The sequence below is a fragment of the Notothenia rossii genome (genome assembly GCF_949606895.1).
Source record: "Notothenia rossii genome assembly, chromosome: 5".
NCBI lineage: Eukaryota > Metazoa > Chordata > Actinopteri > Perciformes > Nototheniidae > Notothenia > Notothenia rossii.
In genome coordinates this window covers 47,485,489-47,505,240 of record NC_136903.1, presented here as the reverse complement: position 1 = coordinate 47,505,240, position 19,752 = coordinate 47,485,489, and the positions used below count along the sequence as shown (strand labels likewise).

General features: G+C 40.4%; 2 protein-coding genes across 2 annotated transcripts in view; both read right to left on the bottom strand.

The window, feature by feature from the left end:
* Positions 1-19,752, bottom strand: part of LOC307039451 (receptor-type tyrosine-protein phosphatase gamma-like) — a 1,005,384-nt gene that overhangs the window by 99,546 nt on the left and 886,086 nt on the right. The window lies entirely within an intron of this gene.
* LOC307039443 (E3 SUMO-protein ligase ZBED1-like) lies at positions 1,419-4,821 on the bottom strand. The gene is made up of 2 exons (XM_079681537.1): positions 3,673-4,821; positions 1,419-2,968 (listed from the first exon to the last, which is right to left on the bottom strand). The coding sequence occupies exons 1-2, from the start codon at positions 4,565-4,567 to the stop codon at positions 1,962-1,964; spliced, it is 1,902 nt and encodes a 633-aa protein (XP_079537663.1). The 5' UTR covers positions 4,568-4,821; the 3' UTR covers positions 1,419-1,961.

Sequence of the window (19,752 nt, the reverse complement as noted above, 5' to 3'; positions counted from 1 at the left end):
TGCCGAGAAGCCCTTAGTAGACGGAGTCGGCCACTTACTGCTCGACAGTGACGTCAGAGTTAAACTCCCGCCTGCTCCAAATAAGGGCAAAGAGGCGGAGCCGAGGCGGGACCTGCTGCCACCGAGCTGAAAGTTCCAGAGCTTGCTGAAGCTACCAAGCTAAGCTAACATGCTCCCCATCTGCACACTGCCGTGGCATTTTACGTTTCTAAGGTAAGCGGACATGAAACTATTCTGCAAAACTATAAATAATAATCTAAGTTATTACGTTTTTAGCATAATACTTCAGAATGTTAAAATCCCTTAACGTTTGTATGCAATTGTGCTAGATTCAACACTGGAATCAAGCAAATATGAATATGTTTGCATGACGTTATTTATATTTGGATATCACTTAATTATACGTTTAATACATTTAAGTCAAGCTAAGGTACATGTGATGGTAGCTAGTTAGTGCTCTTACCTGTGAGGCCTCCTCCAAACAGCATAATAACCTGACTTTAGACAAACAATTCAAAAGACAACATGTATTTAAAGACCAATCTTTATTTGAATGTGCCTCTTAACCTGATATATTAGTTATACAGTAATAGTATTGACAATCTAAAAAGATTGAGCAACTCAACAGTCAACTTTATGTTTCTTATTGTCTAAAGCAGCGGTTTTCAAAGTGTGAGGCGCGCCTCCCCTGGGGGGCGCCAGAGAGCTTCAGGGGACGCGCAGCGTGAGACACAAAAGAACGAGAAAAAGACGAGTAAAGTGACACTTGCCCACTTGTGGCTGTCTGTGGAGACCGAGTTCCCCCACCTCGACCAAAAAGGCTGTAAAAGTGCTCATTCCCTTCACCTCCACCTACCTGTGTGAGTGCAGGTTTGCCGCATTGACTTTGATCAAAAGCAAATACCGGTCAAGGCTGCAGCCAGAGTATGATCTGCGTTTATTCCTCTGTGCATCAAAGACGCAGACTCATTGTTCCCACTAAAGTAGGGGTGAGTGTAGGGCTGCACGATATGGGCCAAAATTCATATCTCGATATTTTTTAGCTGAATGGCGATATACGATATATATCTCGATATTTTTTCCGTAAAGTAAAAACAAAACAGACAGTCCTAGTTTGAAGCCAAACCTCACACAGGCACTTTATTTAACGTTTAGAAGCTGCACATCAACATGCATGAAATAATTCAGGAACAAAAACTACCAGCATAAATAAATAAAGATACCATTCTTCCTTCTTTCTTGCATCCTCCCTCATTCCCTCAATTACTGCTTTCTCCCCCGCCTTACTTGCTTCTTTACTGCCTTCCTTCCTTCTCTCCCCCATCCTTCCTTCAATCTTCAAATCCTTCTTTCCCTCCCTCCTTCCTTCTGTCCTTCATTCCTCCCTCACTCCCTCTGTTCCTTCTTTCTCCCCCCCTCCTTCCTTGCTTCTTTCCTTCTATAATTTCTTCCCTCCTTGCTTCTTTTCTCCTTACTACCTTCATTTCATATTCTTTCTGTCCCTGATTTCTTTCTTCCATCCTTCCTCCCTCAATTCTTTCTTTCTCCCCCTCCTTCCTTGCTTCTTTCCTTCCTTAAACCCTTCCTTCTTCCCCTCACTCCTTCTGACCTTCCTTTCCTCCCTCCTTCCTCCATCACTCCCTAAATTCCTTCTTTCACCCACACCTTACTTGCGTCTTTAGTGCCTTACCACTTAAATAAAATAAATTAAAATAAATAACTTTGTGCAAAATGTGCACATACAGATCAAAAATAAGACTGGTTTGTTCTTTTAAGTAACTGAGGTAGACAGTTCTTTGTAAATTAAAGTAACTGAGGTAGACAGTTCTTTGTAAACTAAACATGTTAGCAGATTTGAACATAAATCAATCACTTAGTGCATCTTTTATCTGGGTGCAAATCTCGCATAACGAACATAAGAGATGAAAAATAACAGGCCAGACCAACTACTACTGTATATCTTACAGATTCTGTGCCAGAAAAACTAGCCTGTCAACAGTGTCAGGCTTCAGAGAAGCCCTGTGGCAGGTTACAATGTTTCCACTGCAGCTAAAAACCCTTTCTGAAGGGGAGCTGGTAGCTGGCACACAGAGGAATTTCTTGGCTATGCAGCTCAGTTTTGGAAAGGCAACTTCATGCTCTTTCCACCATTTCAGTGGGTCAGCATCACCGTCTACACAAGCGGACTGCAGGTAGCTAGACATTTCGTTGTCTATTGCTTCCCTCTGTGTGAGTTGGGTGCTGGTGGTTGTGCAGTGCTTGAAAAAGCTTGCCAGTGATTTCTTCTTTTTAGTTGCGGGTGGCACTGCCACTGCTGCCTCCCGTTGGTCTGCAGGCTCAGGCACCTGATCCTCATCTAGCAGAGACTCTGTTTCCACCATGACTTTGTCTTTCAGTGCATCCATTCTCTCTGTAGGGATGTATGTGGACCTGAATCGTGGATCGACAAATGAGGCAATGTCCATCAGTTCACTGGTGGAGGGGTCTGCATATTTTTCGTTGAGGTAATCAACGATTTTGGTCTTGATGGAGTTACACAGCTCACTATCCCCCTCTTCAGGTGCCAGCAGACTAGTATTGAACAGGTGCAGCACAGGTCTGACATAGGAGAGGGTCACGTAGTCCTCTCCTGAAAGGGCGTCAGTGAAGTCCTGAAGTGGCTTCAGTGCTTTCTGAACTGCCTCCAGGACCTCGATGTCTTGCCAGGTAAGAACGATGGGTCTGGTTTTCTTGTCGGCAGACAGGACTTTAGCAAGTGCTCTTTCCTGCTCTAGGACCCTGTTGATCATCTGCAGCCTTGATCCCCAGCGGGTGGCTGACTCTGTGATAAGCTGGTGACCTGGCAGACCCAGCTGGACCTGCACTTCAGCTAGTTCTCTTCTTTTCTTCCAGCTGTAGGAAAAACTACTGACATTTCTCTTACAGAGAGAAATAGCTCTGGTGATGCGGGAGTCATCCATACCATGTCCTGAAACACACAAAATTGAAAAACACCTTTTAATTTTTTTTTTACATGTAAAGAGGCAGCTCACTCAAAGGCAAAATCAAAACTATTTGTGTTAATGCTGGATGTGTTGTGTAATGTGTAAACTACAGGCATGTTATTTAAAATTATTTTGGTAAAAACTACCAGCAAATGAATGCAACAGCTGTATAATTTCAGATCTGTGCAATTTTTAATAAGAAATGTATTTAAAATCCACTATCTCCTCTCATTTGTTGCCCTCATCAACTTTCACAAACCTCACAGTCTGACTGTAAATGCACACAAACACCCCCATCAACTCCAGTAGGTCTGACAGTTTATGGAGCCAACTTTAAATTTCAGAAGTGGTACTGTATGATCCACAGTTTAAATAGTTTATCTTGTGGTCAATAGTTAAGACTCTTTGTGTGCATTTACAGTCAGACTGTGAGGTTTGTGACAGTGGATGAGAGCAACAGATGAGAGGAGACAGTGGATTTTAAATACATTTTTTTTTAAGATAGCACAGGTCTTAAACTATACAGCTGTTGCATTCATTTGTTGCTGGTTTTTACAACATAGCTTTAACCAACACGCCTTTAATTTACACATTACACAACACATGCACATAGTTTATCCGTTTAAGTTATTTATTTTATTAACATTATTTTCTAATTTCATATTAGTTAATTCAATAATGCACTCACCGATGGCCAGGTGAAGTCTGTGTCCAAAACACTGCATCCTCATCCACTTGTTAAGTCGCGCTGCTTTAACCACATTAGTCCCGTTGTCTGTTGTTATAGCGACCAGTCCCGTTGGTTTGAGCTTCCAGTTTACGAGGACATCCTGCAGGGCTTCAGCTATGTGTTCCCCGGTGTGGTCCTGGGGAAAGTAGCTGGTCTGGAGACAGGCACTTTTAATTTCCCACCCATCTAGGAAATGTATTGTCACACTCAGGTACGGCTCGCAGGTCCTGCTGGACCAGATATCGGTGGTCAGTGCGAAGTGAGACACTAGAGCGAGCCGGGCGAGGAGACGCTCTCTCACTTCGGTGTACATCTCGGGCAGGGCTTCTCTTGCAAAGTAATTTCGACCAGGTAACTCGTACCTGGGGTCAACAGCTTTTAGCAGCTTTACAAAGCCGGTCTGCTCCACAGTCGACGTGGGGACCATGTCTTTGGCTAAGTGATATGCCACTGCCTTCGTTATTTCACGCCACTTTTCGCTTTTTTTTTCATAAGGCACACCACGTGTGAATGAGTTGTGTAGCGTGATTTGCTTTGAGGCAGGAGGCTGACAAGTCTTCACGGTCTGGGTTGCAGCACGCAGTTTAATACACTCCTCATACTGCACTTTGTGCTTCTGTTGTAAGTGGTGGAAGAGATTTGTTGTGCTCGACCCTTTCGTTGCAACTTTTTTCCGGCATTGTCTACAAAGTGCATTTTTCTGCTCCACGTCTGCCGCTTGAAAACCAAACCATCTCCAAATGAGAGAGCCGTTTGTTTTCTTCTTAACAACCAGTTCATCCTCGTTTTCTGTATCACCTTCTCTCCTTTCTGTCTCCTCCTCTATCTCCGGATTGTTCGCTGCTGCTGCCATGCTTCTTCATGCAAATGTCGGGAGGTGAGGGCGAGGGGGTAGTGAGCAGAGGCGTCAATTGGGTATGGCAAGGTATGGCAGCTGCCACACCTTGGCTCCAGGGGAAAATGTAAATGTTCGTTTTAAAAAAATAAATTTATGGAATTACTCTGTGTCAATTTGTATTGATTATTCTATTATTTAATACATATAAATTAAATACAAATGAAAATCAGAACAACACAATCGATTTCTCTAGTCTAGATATTATCTTTCCCAATACTTATCGTAACGTATCCCCCCTCCCTATCTTGAAATGTGGTATCTCCTGACGAGAAGCCGCCGGAGGTCAGAGCGGGTCATGTTATCGCGGTTTTTTTTATTTTTCGGCTAAGCTAATTAACTAAAATGAAAAGAAAGCAAAGAACTTTAGAATCTTTTTTTATCAAAAAAAAGGCAGGTGAAGGTGATGGCTCCAATGTTGCCCCAGCAGCAGAGGGAGAAGGACCAGGTAGTGAAGGTGGGATTCAAGCTGTTAACGAGGCTGTTAGCCACTCCAGCACCTGCGCCGGGGATGCAGATGCTAACAGGGAGACGGAGACTACATGCATGGAGGCTGAGAACTCGTCCACACCGACTTCTCGAATTGAATCCGAGTCTGAGTCCCCACCAATTTCTCAGATTGAAAGAGCTGGATCAGACGTGGACAGCGATAAGGAAGGTCAAGGCCCGGGTGCAGCAGCAGTAGCAGCCTCTGGGTCAACTGGAGCAGAGAAGAAGGATATTAGTGGATGTAAAACAGACGGACTCAGGCGTCCTCGTTTGACCCACTTCCCAACTAGAAATGGAAGACGCTTTAATGTCAGTGTGTATCAGGAATATGACTGGGTTGAATATTCTGCGCAAGAAGATGCAGTTTATTGCTTTGCATGCCGTCATTTTGGAGGAGCCTCAACTTTAACAGGTGACAGGCATGGACTGCGTGTGTTCATAGACACTGGATACACATGTTGGAAGAACATGAAAAAAAATCTCCTGGATCATCAAGGGAGCAGTAGACACAATTGTGCTGCATTAGCGTGGTCTAACTTTAAGGCTGTGATCAGCGGACATAAGGAATCCATCGCAAGTCGGATTGACGCAAACAGGACAGATGAGGTGCAGGAGAACCGGGCTCACGTCAAATCCTTGTTCAAAATCACGTCATTTCTGGGAAGACAGGCCCTCCCTCTCCGTGGCCACAACGAGAGAGATGAGGATGAAAATAAAGGAAATTTCCTTGAACTTTTGGACGTTATTGCAACAGATGACAGGAACGTGAAAAGCAAACAGGAACGCAGGTATGCGCACTATTCTTCCCCAGAAGCCCAGAATGATATGGTGAGAGTTATTGGGGAAAATATCAGAAGTATAATCATAAATGAAGTAGGAGAAGCACGGTACTTTTCAGTGTTAGTGGATGAAACGAAAGACCTGTCTAAGAAGGAGCAGCTGGCCATTTTGATCCGTTATGTACATGACGGGATTATAAAGGAAAGAGCCATTGGAACCTATCACATGAAGGACCTGACAGCTGAATCCCTGGCCCAGAAAATAATAAAGGAATTATCGAGTTTAGATATTCAGCTGTGTGTTGCACAATGCTACGATGGTGCAAGTGTTATGCGGGGTAATGTGCGTAATGTGCGTAATGTGGTAATGTACTGAATTGATTGATTGACGTGCGTAGTTAAGTGTTTGTGTCCATAGTTACTTGCGCTAGCGGGATGTGAGTGAGGCTGCATTTGAAAAAGTTCAAATTTTCCTAACCACACAGAAAAGCTACATAGCAGACTTGTCACTTTTGTTATGATTATTTGCTGGGCATGTATATTGATTGATACTGTAGTTAAGTCATGTGACTAGTAACCTTGCCATACCTTAGCTTTGGCTGAATTGACGCCACTGGTAGTGAGGGGGAGGCGGCAGGGCGCCGTTGCTGCTGCTTGGAGATACAGAGAGGCGGGCCGCGGGGCAGAGAGAGTTTGCAGCGGAGTTTGCAGCAACTTGCAGCTTGTTTTAATATATATCGATATATACGATATGATGTAATCCTATATCGCGCATGAAAATATATCGATATAAATTCAAAACTCGATATATCGCCCAGCCCTAGGTGAGTGTAATAAGGAGGCAAAGTTGACGTTCAGTGTGTTACCGGGAGCATATAAGGATTTATCCACCATGTTGAAAATGTTAAAAAAAATATGTCTTGAGGACACGGAAATATACGGGTCGTGCTGGAGCTAGATGTGCCTGTCCTCTGTAAGAAGGTGTCGGCGACTGACATGCAAGGAAGAACGGCTGTCCACAGGCTGTTCCAACTTTAACAACTGTATTAACTTCCAGGGTAGTGAATTGAACATGCTATTGTAATTGGGTGTGTGGTATATTTTCATGCATGGACACGCATGTTCCACAACACACAAACTGAACAACACTCAATTTTCCGATCGCTACCAGCGTCCTTGCGATCTTGTTATAATAACAAGTGCACGTTACTGATGCAATATGGTTGAGACCATTCGTGCTTATTCTAGAGGGGTGCAAGGAATAGTCCAAGTAGTGGGGGAGCTTTATACAATATGTTTAAAACATAAAAATAAAAAGGTTTAAAAAAGTTATTGTTTAATGTTTTAAGGAGGTGACGCTACTCAGCCAATCAAATCGGTGCAGTCAGCACGATAGATTAAAACACACACAGAGACACGACAAGAGGAGAGAAACAGTCGGAGTAATTTCAAATGGCGGAAGGTAGACAGCGAAAACAGAGCATTTAATTACGTTTTCTCTTACTGGACCTCTTTCAAATGCAATTGAATACCCCTGCATTATAGCAACAACAACAATAATAATAATAACAGCAATAATAATTGGGAGGGGGGGCGCGGCTGTTCTTATGTTCTCTGAGGGGAGGCTCACCTTCCCACACTTTGAAAACCCCTGGTCTAAAGCATTTTTTATCTTCATTTTCCCCCTCTCATATTCAGTGTGGACGGATTGAGACAGCGTGGTGTCCAGAAAACTGCAGAGACTTCAGGGAGAAACCTCCGTGTGATGGACGTCCTGTCTGTTGGTTTGGAGAGGACTGAGGGTCTTTCCTCTGCGAGGAGGACCAGGCCGGATGGAGGAGCCCATTCTGGGCAAAGCTGATACCAACTGCACAGGCCTAGTCTGTCACTTTATTTGACTAAATGTGTTTACTTATACATTTAATAGGTTTACACCTTCTGTCCATATGTGCTTTTTATTTAAAACATGTTAGATTACACATTCACATCTGACTGAAGATTGGCCCCATTTATTTTTGACGTTGCAAACTCTGCGGTACAAGGCACAAGTGATGTGAAGCTCATAAAGTGATGCAAATAGAAATAATCAGCTGATGGAGTGTAGATGTGGAAATAGGTGCATTCCATCAGCTGACTGTTTTTACAATAAAAGTAGTTTCTTTGTGTACTGGTCTTAAAATCTCAGAGCATCAGCTTTTAATTTTCCTCTTGGATGTTCTTCTTGACCCTCAGAGAAGAAGAACATGTTGTGTCTTTCAGGCAGGTCCTTTCCTAACAAAAATGACAGGAACATAAAACATATTATTGCAGAACAAGTGTGTTATTTATGAAAGCGGTGTGTTTGTGTTTTTAGGGGCTGTAGATATAATTATTTTGTAATTTTAATGTTTTTTTTTTATTTCAACAGTGAGCTACAAAGACAATCAGATTATGAATGAACAGTATGAAGTTCATCAACATTGAAATGTATGTTATTATCAAAATAATATTTAACTGTTATCAAAATGTAGTGCAACAGAAGCTTGCTCTGTTGTCTCACTGAAATAATAACTTTTACCACGTTTTTTACAGACAATATTGAGAGATAAATAGTTGCAGTTCTCACTGTGTTAAATGTCTTTGCCTTCAATACATTAAATTAGAAAGCTGACAAAATCATATTGCTTGTTAACATCTAAATGTAACTTTTTGCATGGAAAAAACCCTCAACTTAACTGATGTGTATTAAAGTCAATACTTCATTCATTTAAACCAATATCTTTATTGACTCTTTGTACAGTATGAAAAATAGAGTCTTTATACCTGTGCTGAAGTTCACTACTTTGAGGAGTCCATTTCTGTCTCTCACTCTCTGGTCCAGCCTGTCTGCATCACCTGGACACCTTAAACAAACAGATGTAAAGTACCATGTGTACAAACAATATAACTGATTCTCTTCTGTTGAACATGTTGGATTGTGTATTGTCCGAGTCAGGGTCCTTTTTATTTTACTGTAACTTTGGAAGTTGTGTTACCAATGCTTACTGTTTATTTGATACCCATTTGGTAATGCAATTAAGGAAAACAACAAGGTTTGGGTTCGTTCTTCAGATGACTGTGACGTTAACGTGGAAGCTCAATAATGAACTCCAGCTCAACCAACCATATTGTAATATCTAAGTAATCATCTTGAAATATGACATTAATAATTGTAATATATACACACATCTTATTGTGAGGTTGATTTCACATTCACTACTACTTCGACATTAGCTTGTACCTTAGCGATGCATACAGTTCCTACCTACATAATAAAATATCTCTCTAAGTTACAAGGATGACCTTATTTTATCAACCTCAAACAGAAGCCGTTTGTTGTACAGTATTGTCCCACTTAACGCTTAACACTTGTCTATTTCGTTTTAACCTTTATATATAGTCTATGATTTTAACTTGGAGGCTACGATGAGCATCGTTAGCACCGATGTAGCTACCACTTGCTTACACGCTAACCCAAGCCTTAACATTCATTACGTAGCTGATTAAAATCATTAACACATAAATAAAGTACTCAAATGTCACTTACCGCAAAACTGCATTCATGCACCGTCTGTTTCAACTGCAGAGCGAGTCACAATAGCCCGATATATAAGCATGAAGAACAAGCAACCACGGCCGGATCAAGTTGTGTTCCCTGGATGAACTGAGCAGGCAGAGTCCCTGTAGCTAGCTTCACGGAGCAGCTAGCAGAGAGACAAGAAGCTAGCAGCAGCAGTCATTGAACGGAGCTGTCACTCAATGTGACCACGCCCTAATTTATAACTTTAAGACTGAATATTAATTAAACAGATGAGTTGAGAAAAAATTCACTCCAGGATCCATAGACAGGAAGGGGGAATCTAACTATACTGAGAATAAAATGTTTTGAAACCACGATGTAAACATGTTTATTTCTGCTGTAAAGTTGGGCATTTTAACATTGGGGTCTATGGAAATTGCTCCCTTCTGCAGACTGCTCCTACTGGCCACTAGATGAACTGCAGTTTGAGGCACTTCCTGATTCGCATCCCGGAAGTGGCCCAGAGTTTGCCCCTTGATTAAAATACATAAGTTAATATCTCGTTCTGTTGTTCAGGTATGAGGTATTGGTGGTCTATGGGCACCAGATAATAAAACTTTCATATGGATGAATTTAGAAGGCAATAGCACGTCACCTGTTAACTCATTTAGATGTGAAGACGTGTTGGTTAATAAGGGTTGACGGCAACCAGATTTTAGAAAACATATATAACTGAAAACATCAAAAGTGTCCTGTTTATACATTATAAAACAGCAGTTATTTATTTACCAAAAACACAGAAACATTACTGATGCTCTTTAAGTTAACCTGTGCCTTCTTGAGACACGATCTTGGACAGCTCTCCTAACTAAACATGAAGGGGGTTGTTCCCTCTCTGTGACACGCACGCACGCACGCACGCACGCACGCACGCACGCACGCACGCACGCACGCACGCACGCACACACACACACACACACACACACACACACACACACACACACACACACACACACACACACACACACACACACACACACACACATAGAGCGGGTTGCGGTTGAATAGTCCATTCTGCTTAGGAACCTTCCAAACGGAGTGAAATGACAAGGAAGTACCTCAGTGGCAGCCATGATAAGAGCCGTTCGAATTCTCTAGATCAGTGGTTCTCAAACTGTGGTACCAGCCTGTCCTCCTACAAAAAAGGACCATATAGGCCGATTGCTCATGCCCTTATTACGACCCAGAGACACGTTTTAAAGTGTATGTTGTTTCTTACACGACCACTAGAGGTGCTCTAGTGGTCGTGTAAGAAACAACATGCTCCCGGCCCGTTCATTGCAAACGCTCCGGAGGGACGTTTATTCACAAATAACCCTCCCTAGAAAATCCTAAATTGTGGAATAGTTTGGCCATTAAAATGCTTTTTGATTTGATTTCTGGCGAGAAGTGTATATTGTACTCTTAGAATCCACGTCCAGTGGATGTGTAGGATCTATAGTTTGATAGATATTACGAAGATGATTTGAGGTCTTGCCAGGATAACGTGTATGCAGCTTCCATGTAAAGTTAGCATGGGTGAAAACAGTTTTTCCGGTCTCTAAGTTTTCATAATAAAACAGGATATATTCCCCTCACTGTCAAATGATTACACAGTGATATCTGCATTACTCATCCACTAAAAAACATAAGTTTATCCTTGGTAATTACACAATATTGATTGCTGGCTATTGTGTGTTTCGCAACATGTTCTATGGCACGTCTCTTTATAAGACGCATTTCCCACAATTAGAAGTTGCCAGTATTAAACTGTGTACACCCTGGAGGTTTAGGAGATCAAAGTTCATCAAATGTAAAACATATAATTAATAAATGGGTGAATTAATTTACTCACATGACACCTAAGGTCAGAAGAGCTTTATTTAACAGCTGGTCTTATGTCTGTGACCCCTCCTGTTGTTCATTGATAAGCCTGAAACATGCACTTGTCAAGGTTCAGAGGCACATTTTGCAAATATGGCAGTAGCCATCGATCATCTTAAGATGAGATAAGATATACTTTATTGATCCCAAGTTGGGAAATGTTTTTGTTACAGCAGCATACTACTTTGTTCTACTCCACTACAATTCAGAGGTTAACCTGGTATTTTTACTCGACTACATTTATTTGAGTTACTTTGCAGATTCTGATTAATGATGTGAAATATAAACAACCCTGAAATCAGACTTTAGTTACACCTGAGTCAAATTCAGGGAAGGTGATTGTCAAGTGCCAAAATAAACTATGCAATATATTGGACGTTAAGTGCTTTGTCAGCCTTCATATTTATCTGTGCAACCCCAACGTTTTTTTCAAAATAATTCCTTAAGAATTCAAAAGAAGACCTTAACTTAAAGTATTCTTTAATGTTTAAATAAAGCCTTATTAGTTTGTCTGTTTTGCACATCCTCCTGTTAATATCTTTGGACGTCCTGCACTAAACTGTTTTATTGTAGAGATCACTACAGTATCTTCTTGATATTTTATATTCTATATTTCTATCATTGACCTTCTACTTTCCCCTCATTTTGTATGTAGGCTATTCTTAATATTTAAAAGTTTTCATCAAATAAAACGTATTCAACAACAAAATTCAATAACTTGCTTTAACCACTAGGCGGTGCGGGTTAAAAAAACAGTGGTTTAGTTAATAAAACATAATAATATCAAACATAATATGACTATTAACTTTATTGTGAAATTAAAACAGAACGGTAAAGGAAAATACAGTTTCAGTCTCTCGATTTGAAGCTTATGCATTGTACCATGAGCCTGTATAGACCTGTAACCGTCAACTGCATGAGGAGTTGGAAAGGTAGTAAATAATATCTTTAAAAACTACAAAGAAATCCCTTTCTATCAGCTGTGCACCATTATGGTGTAAATATAGTTATCTACCAATTGGATCAAATATAAAAGTCAGCCGAATTAGTGTTGATACAGCAGCAGCATTTTCTTACAGTTACAGTTTGTCAAAAGGTTTTCTGATCAGGGCTCTATAAATAAATATCTACAGCAGATATGTAATATTTAATGCAGCCGAACCGTGTATTACAATGCCGTTATGTGATGACTTCCAAAGAGAAAAGCAAGAACACTCGGAATAAAGTATTATTTAAAAAACAAAAATAAAGGTATGATTTAATATCGCATAAACACCATCTCCCAACATGCATTGCGGCTAAAACAATCGATGTTTTAGCCTATCAAAACCTCTGAAAAAAGAAAGGTGTCTCTCAGATTCGAAAGAGAAAAACACAAAAGCATTGTACACAATTTAAACCAATAAATGTTGTATAATTAACAAGGATAAACTGATGTTTTTTAGTTGATGAGTACTGCAGATATCACTGTTAAATCTTTTGATAATTGGTTTTAATATGAAAACGTCGAGACCGGAAATACTGTTTTCAACCCGTAACTTTACATGGAGGCTGCCGCAGTGCCGCATACCTCAAATCATCTTCGTAATATCTATCAAACTATAGATCCTACATATCGACTGGACGTGGATTCTAAAAGTACAATATACACTTCTCTCTAGAAATCTAATCAAAAAGCGTTTTTTAATGGCCAAACTATCCTACAATTTAGGATTTTACAGAGAGGGTTATTTGTGAATAAACGACCATCTGTAACGTTAGCATTCAACTGGAGCACTAGATGGCGAAAACTTTAAAATGTAATTATAGGACGTATTAAGCGCTTGAACAAACAACATATTTGGTCGCAATAAGAGCCTGAACAATCGGCCCATTTGGTCGCATGAGTTGGAGGACTTGTTGTGTGGTACGATCCTGCTAGTGCAGTGTTTCTCAAACTTTTTCAGACCGCGGAACACTTAGCCAATAATAAAACACTCGCGGACCACCTAACTCCCCAAATATCCTAAATAAAATAATAAGCCTGTTTACCACTCGAATAGTATATTAACAATTACAGCCTAATAATGACAACTTTGTTTGAACTTCTCTATCGCTCGTTCACACATTAAATCGACAATACAAAACAACTACAGATTCTACAAGCATTTTGTTCATATGCGATTTAAACGGTAAATGCTGATAGATTTGACACATCATATGAAACGTAGACTACATTTATTAGTCTACGTTAATGTCCGTGCGAACAGAGCCGCAATTTACTGACAGCAAGATCATTTGCTACTGAGAGATATGCAAAATACACCGCATTTAGAACGACACAAACTTCCGATGCGGATTTTCAAAATAAAATACAGTAAAACTATGGTTGCAATCCCAAGTTAAATAGGAATTTAACAATAAACACAAGATAATTATTTACACTGTTACATTTACAAATAGCATTGTTTACTCACTCATACACTGCGTGTCTCTGTTGCCAACTAATGGGAGGAATGGTGCTCACTGATTCTTGGGAATTTGGATAAAACAGGTTTTAATTTTGAAAATAAAAAGTTTGTTAAATTACAAAATCTGAAGTTATATCATTATAGACCAAGGTCTTGGCTGTTCAGCAATGTACCGGTGCAACCTCCTCCTTTTGTATTTTTTTCATAAAATAGGTTTTTCCAGTCATTACTTTGTTTTTGTAAACACCGTCAGACAAAATAAAAAGTGATTTATTTTTTATTTGTATTTAGTCTAATATATATTTAGAGCTTTTAAATCATTATCTGGCATTCTAAGTACACATATATGCTGTAAAATGTTGAATATTCACTTTTGCTCATTTTTTATATTGTTTCACGTGTGCTCCTTTAAAATATCTCACATCATACAACGTTTACTTTTAGCTTAAACAGACAAAGTAATGTTTTTTTACTTGAACACATTTTTGTATTAAAAGAGACTATTACTTTAATAACTCAACAGCACTGAAGAAACAGATTACAAGCATATTAATTTAAAACAAATAAAACTCCCTCTGACGGTGGTGACTTTGGAACTGACGGTGGTGACACTAATCTGAAGGTGGTGACACTGGCCTCATTACAACATACAATTCCAAAATGTATACCACTCAAGTCAATGCCTTGCTTAACAACTTTATTTAACAATTTGGTACAACAAATAACAAGTGTGAGAACTGTGATAAAAATGTAATTAAGGAACTTAAGGTACAATGAAGCAATATCATTAATAAAAGTACCCCACCCCCATATCATCAAATATCAAATCATCATCGTTAAAAAATAAAGTGATTACCAGTTGCAATAATGTACAATTCATTACTGACATCATCTTAAACTGTCATCTAGTGCCCCCTACTCCTAAAAGAATACATTATATTCTTCTGTAAACTGTATATTGGACGTGAAGAACAGATAACAAATAACAATTGTGAACACTGTGGCAAACATTCAATAAGAAACATATAGGTTCAATGAAGCAATAAGCTATCATTAATAAAAGTACCCCATCCCCATTAATAATCATCATACTAAAAAATACCAGTAGCAATAAGATAAGAATTCATCACTCACTGTGAACTGTCGTCGAGTGCCCCCCACTCAAAAAATAATATACATTATATTCTTCTGTAAACTGGACTATAAACTGTATATTGGACGTGAAGAACAGATAAATGAATAACTACATCTTACAGTCTCTTTTCCATAAACTGAAATGTTTCTAAATACAGAAAGCATTCTGTGTAAACATCACAAAACACATCTGGCACAAAAATAATAATAATTCATAAGTGAACTCCTGTGAGTATTCCCTGACTGTTTCTGCATCACTCCACCACTCATTCAGCTTTATCAGGACGTAGGCCTATATGGTGTATATGTTTCTCCTCTATGAAGTCCATGACTTCAGCAGACAGGTTGTATATCTCCCTTGTCCTGCTTGCACGACCTGGTGATGACGGTTCCACAAGTTTGACCAGAATATGGTCAAATGGTATGAAGCACATATCCTTTCCACCTTCCACCTCTTTTGGATAGAATCGTGTGTTGGGCCCATGAGGGTGGAAAAACTCCACTTTCACATCTTGATGAGGTGCATCCACAGTGACAGCCTTTGCTAACCACCAGTTCTGGTCATAAATGACCACCAGCCAATCTCCGCAATGAACTACATCAGCAGATAGATCTGTCATAGTCCCGTCAGGACCACTCCTGGTCATTGGCTGTTGCTCACTTTCCTCCTGCTCCATTTCCTCCATCAACATTTCCAAAGGACCTTTCTTCTTTTGCATTGGTATAGGACCATCATCCTCAACCTGTACCCTGGGTGTGTTGGCAATCAACTGGAATATTGTTGGGCAGAAACACTCGCACATCTGTCGCTCACTGCAGAAACAGGAAAGTGATCTGCAATGGATCTCAGAGTTGTTTCGGTGTGTCGGTGTGACCTGATGGAGTTTCCTTGTTGCAGGTACAGCTTTTAGTGGTTGAGAAAGGAGTGCATCATATGGCATGTCAGCTTTCTTAATAATATAGAGCTTAGTACTGCAAAGGCTTCTGCAAACCATCTCATGGAAGATATTGTCATCCACAATGTCATTCCCCCGCAGTATAAGACTGTCTGCAGTCCTTTTCACAGTTCCTCCAATGCCGTCTGGGGCTCCCTTCCCATGTGAGGTGGGGAAGAAGTTCCAGGTTGTTCTCTGGAAACCTAGTGTTGGAAGGACACTGCAGAGAAGAAAAACGTTTTTCTTGTTTTTGTACTGCTTGCTGGGGCCATCTGACCAAAAGTGAATAGTATCAACTTTTGGAAACTTTAAACGAATATCTCTCAGGACTGGTTCAATGTGAGTCCAAATGGCAGACGCATCTTGTCGCTTGGATTCTGATACTGTGCAAAATCCTGTCTTTTCTTCTTTTGTGTAGTACATGCCAGTGTGCAGGTTGAGCTGTGGGAGGTTCTGACCAAAATGCCATGACTCTACCTCAGAACTATACTTGCATTTCCATGCCTCAGAAAAGTCCACATGCACAATTACTGTGCTATCATTGCAGTTCTCTATCATGCTCCTGTATTCTCCGGACTGGTTCTGAAACGAGCACACATGTGTTGTTGTTTCACTCTCCAGTTTGTCTTCATAGAGTTGGATGAGCTCTGCCAGCCCCCATGACGTAAGCCAGATGAACATGGCATAATAGTGAATTTAGAAAGAGAGAAGGCACACCTCATCCCGAGGATTGAGCGATAGGCCGATGGTATATATATATGGTTCATCAATGGTGGTAGTAGCATGCAGTGTATTGTTATTGTGGGAAAGAAATATACTTTAGCCTCTCTTGAGTACAATTTGGAGGTTTTTGTCACCACGTCAGACAGTATGTCACCACCGTCAGACAGAAAATCTGACGGTGGTGATGTCTGACGGTGGTGACAAAAACCTACTCTTTTACCTGATATGTATGAGTTGTTCACATTAGCCATCTTGTTTCCCCTCTGTTGCTAGCTACCTCAGACCTCGTCTTAAAAAGTATATATTTATGTCATAATCTAATCTAATATGTTCTATACAAAAGAGACGGTGTTGACATGTTATGGTTGTGACAGTAGCAGTCAGATAAAAAATGTACACATTTTAGAGAAAATAGCAAACTTACAGGAGCTTGAGTGATCTTGAAGCATGCAGTAAAGCTGAAGGTTTGAAAAGGGGTTCCTAAGGAATGAAGCTGACCTTGTAGTTGCCTGATTTTATTGCTTTTTATAAATATCTGACGGTGGTGACGAATATGTGGGACGCATTTTGAGTAACCACAAAATAATGGTAAATATTGTTCAAAATTCACTGTTTGTAGTTTTTAATACATATTACAATGTACTCTTTCATTTGGTAAGAATATTATTATATTAAAGTATCTCCTCCGTCCATACCTCTGGGAAAGGTGAGCTACTGCTGTTTCTACACGGACCACTATTGCGGTAAGCATGTTGTAACTTCGGTTGTTGTTGTCATCTCCGGGTATCCCGTGTGCCTGTTCTGTTGCTGATAGCTTATTATCTTAAACTTAATTGATCGTTTTAAAACTCTTGATCACGGCAACTGCCTGACGTTGTAATCACACGTTACTACAGCTTAAGCACTCACAACTCTCCTTCTCTTAGCGACTGTAACTCCACAGTTGCCTACACTCTTTTCGGGTTTGCTAACGGTAGCTACTTTTGCTTGATAGCTAGCCATGGCTCTTTCCCCACCTTCGGGTGCTATTTCCTGCTCTAACTGTCTCATGTTTGGTTACTTCCCTACCTCCTTTACTGGTACCGATACATGTGTTAAATGTAGTATAGTTGTTAGGTTGGAGGCGGGAATCATAGCCATAGAAGCCCGGCTCCGCATCTTAGAAAGTAACTCAGCTACAGTAAAGCCCATGTTAGACGGTGCGGACCGGCAAAAGGTAGCTCCTCTTAGCCGTCCCTCGGCAACTCCCGAGCAGCAGGGAGATTGGGTTACTGTTCAGAAGGGGCATAACGCGAAACCCGCAGGTCCCCACCAACCCGTTCACGTATCTAACAGATATTCCCCACTCAGCGAGACACCCGCTGAGAAGCCAACTCTGGTTATTGGTCGCTCTATTATGAGACACGTGAATTTAGAGACCGAAGCCTCCACAGTCACATGCATTCCGGGGGCCAGAGCGGGCAACGTTGAGGCGCATCTTAAACTGCTGGCTAAAAATAAACGTAAATACAGTAGGATTGTTATTCACGTCGGTGGTAATGATGTTCGTTTACGCCAATCAGAATGCACCAAACTTAATGTGGCGTCGGTGTGTAGTTATGCTAAAACAATGTCGGACACCGTAATCTTCTCTGGTCCCCTCCCCAATCTGATCAATGATGACATGTATAGCCGCATGTCATCATTTCAGCGCTGGTTGTCTTGGTGGTGCCCAGCAAACAATGTGGGCTTCGTAAATAATTGGACAGCCTTCTGGGGAAAACCTGGTCTGATTAAGAGAGACAGCATTCATCCTACTTTGGAAGGTGCAAATTTCATTTCGGCAAACATTTCAGGGCTTTGTGGACTTAATCCATGACAAACTGGAGTTGAGACCAGGAGGCAGAGTCGCAGTCTTACACGCTTCTCTGCGCTCTCTCCTAGGCAGTCATCCATAGGAATCCCGAACCCAATAAAATACCCAATATTAACGGTGTGTGTGTCTGCCCAAGGACAATTTAAGGTAAAACCTAATAGAGGTGTCATACCTAATAACCTAATAAAAGTAAATGTAACAACTACTACAGTGCAACAAAACAGGAAGATTAAATGTGGTCTCTTAAACATAAGATCTCTAGCATCTAAAGCAATATTGGTAAATGATTTAATATCAGATTATAATATTGATATATGCTGTCTCACTGAAACTTGGTTGAGACATGAAGAATATGTCAGCATAAATGAGGGCACTCCACCCAGCCATATCAATACTCATATTGCCCGAGGCACGGGCCGAGGAGGTGGAGTTGCAGCAATCTTTGACTCAAGTTTACTTATCAATACTAAACAAAAATGTAATTATACCTCCTTTGAAAGCCTCGTTTTTAGTCTTACGCATCCGACCTGGAAAACTTTGCAGCCAATCTTATTTGTTACAGTGTACCGTGCACCAGGTCCTTATTCAGAATTCTTATCAGAATTCTCTGAGTTTCTATCAGCTTTGGTACTTAAAACAGATAAAGTAATTATCGTAGGTGACTTTAATATTCATGTTGACAATGATAAAAATAGCCTTACTGTTGCATTTAACTCTATATTAGATTCTGTTGGTTTCTGTCAGAGTGTAAATAAACCAACCCACTGCTATAATCACACTCTCGACCTTGTTCTGACTTATGGTATTGAAATTGAGCAACTATTAGTCAAACCGCATAATCCTGCTTTATCCGACCATTTCTTAGTAACTTTTGAAGTACTGTTACTAGACTACAAAGCATTAGTCAAAAGCTCCTTCAGCAGAAACCTGTTAGTGCTATAGCCAAATTTAAGGAAGAGATTCCACCAATACTTAACTCGATAGAATGTCTACATGTAAGGGAGGAAACTTATACAAAATGTACACCACCCCAAATTGATCATGTTGTTGATAGTGCTACAGATGCGCTGCGAATAAAATTAGACTCTGTTGCTTCTTTGAAAAAGAAGAAAATAAAACAACATAGATTAGCTCCATGGCATAATGCCGAAACCCGCAAAATAAAGCAAAAGTCAAGACAACTTGAAAGGATATGGCGTTCCACTAAACTTGAAGAATCTCGTTTAATTTGGCATATTACTCTCAATGAATATAAGAAAGCACTGCGTAGAGCGAGAGCAGCCTACTACTCTTCATTAATAGATGAGAATAAGAATA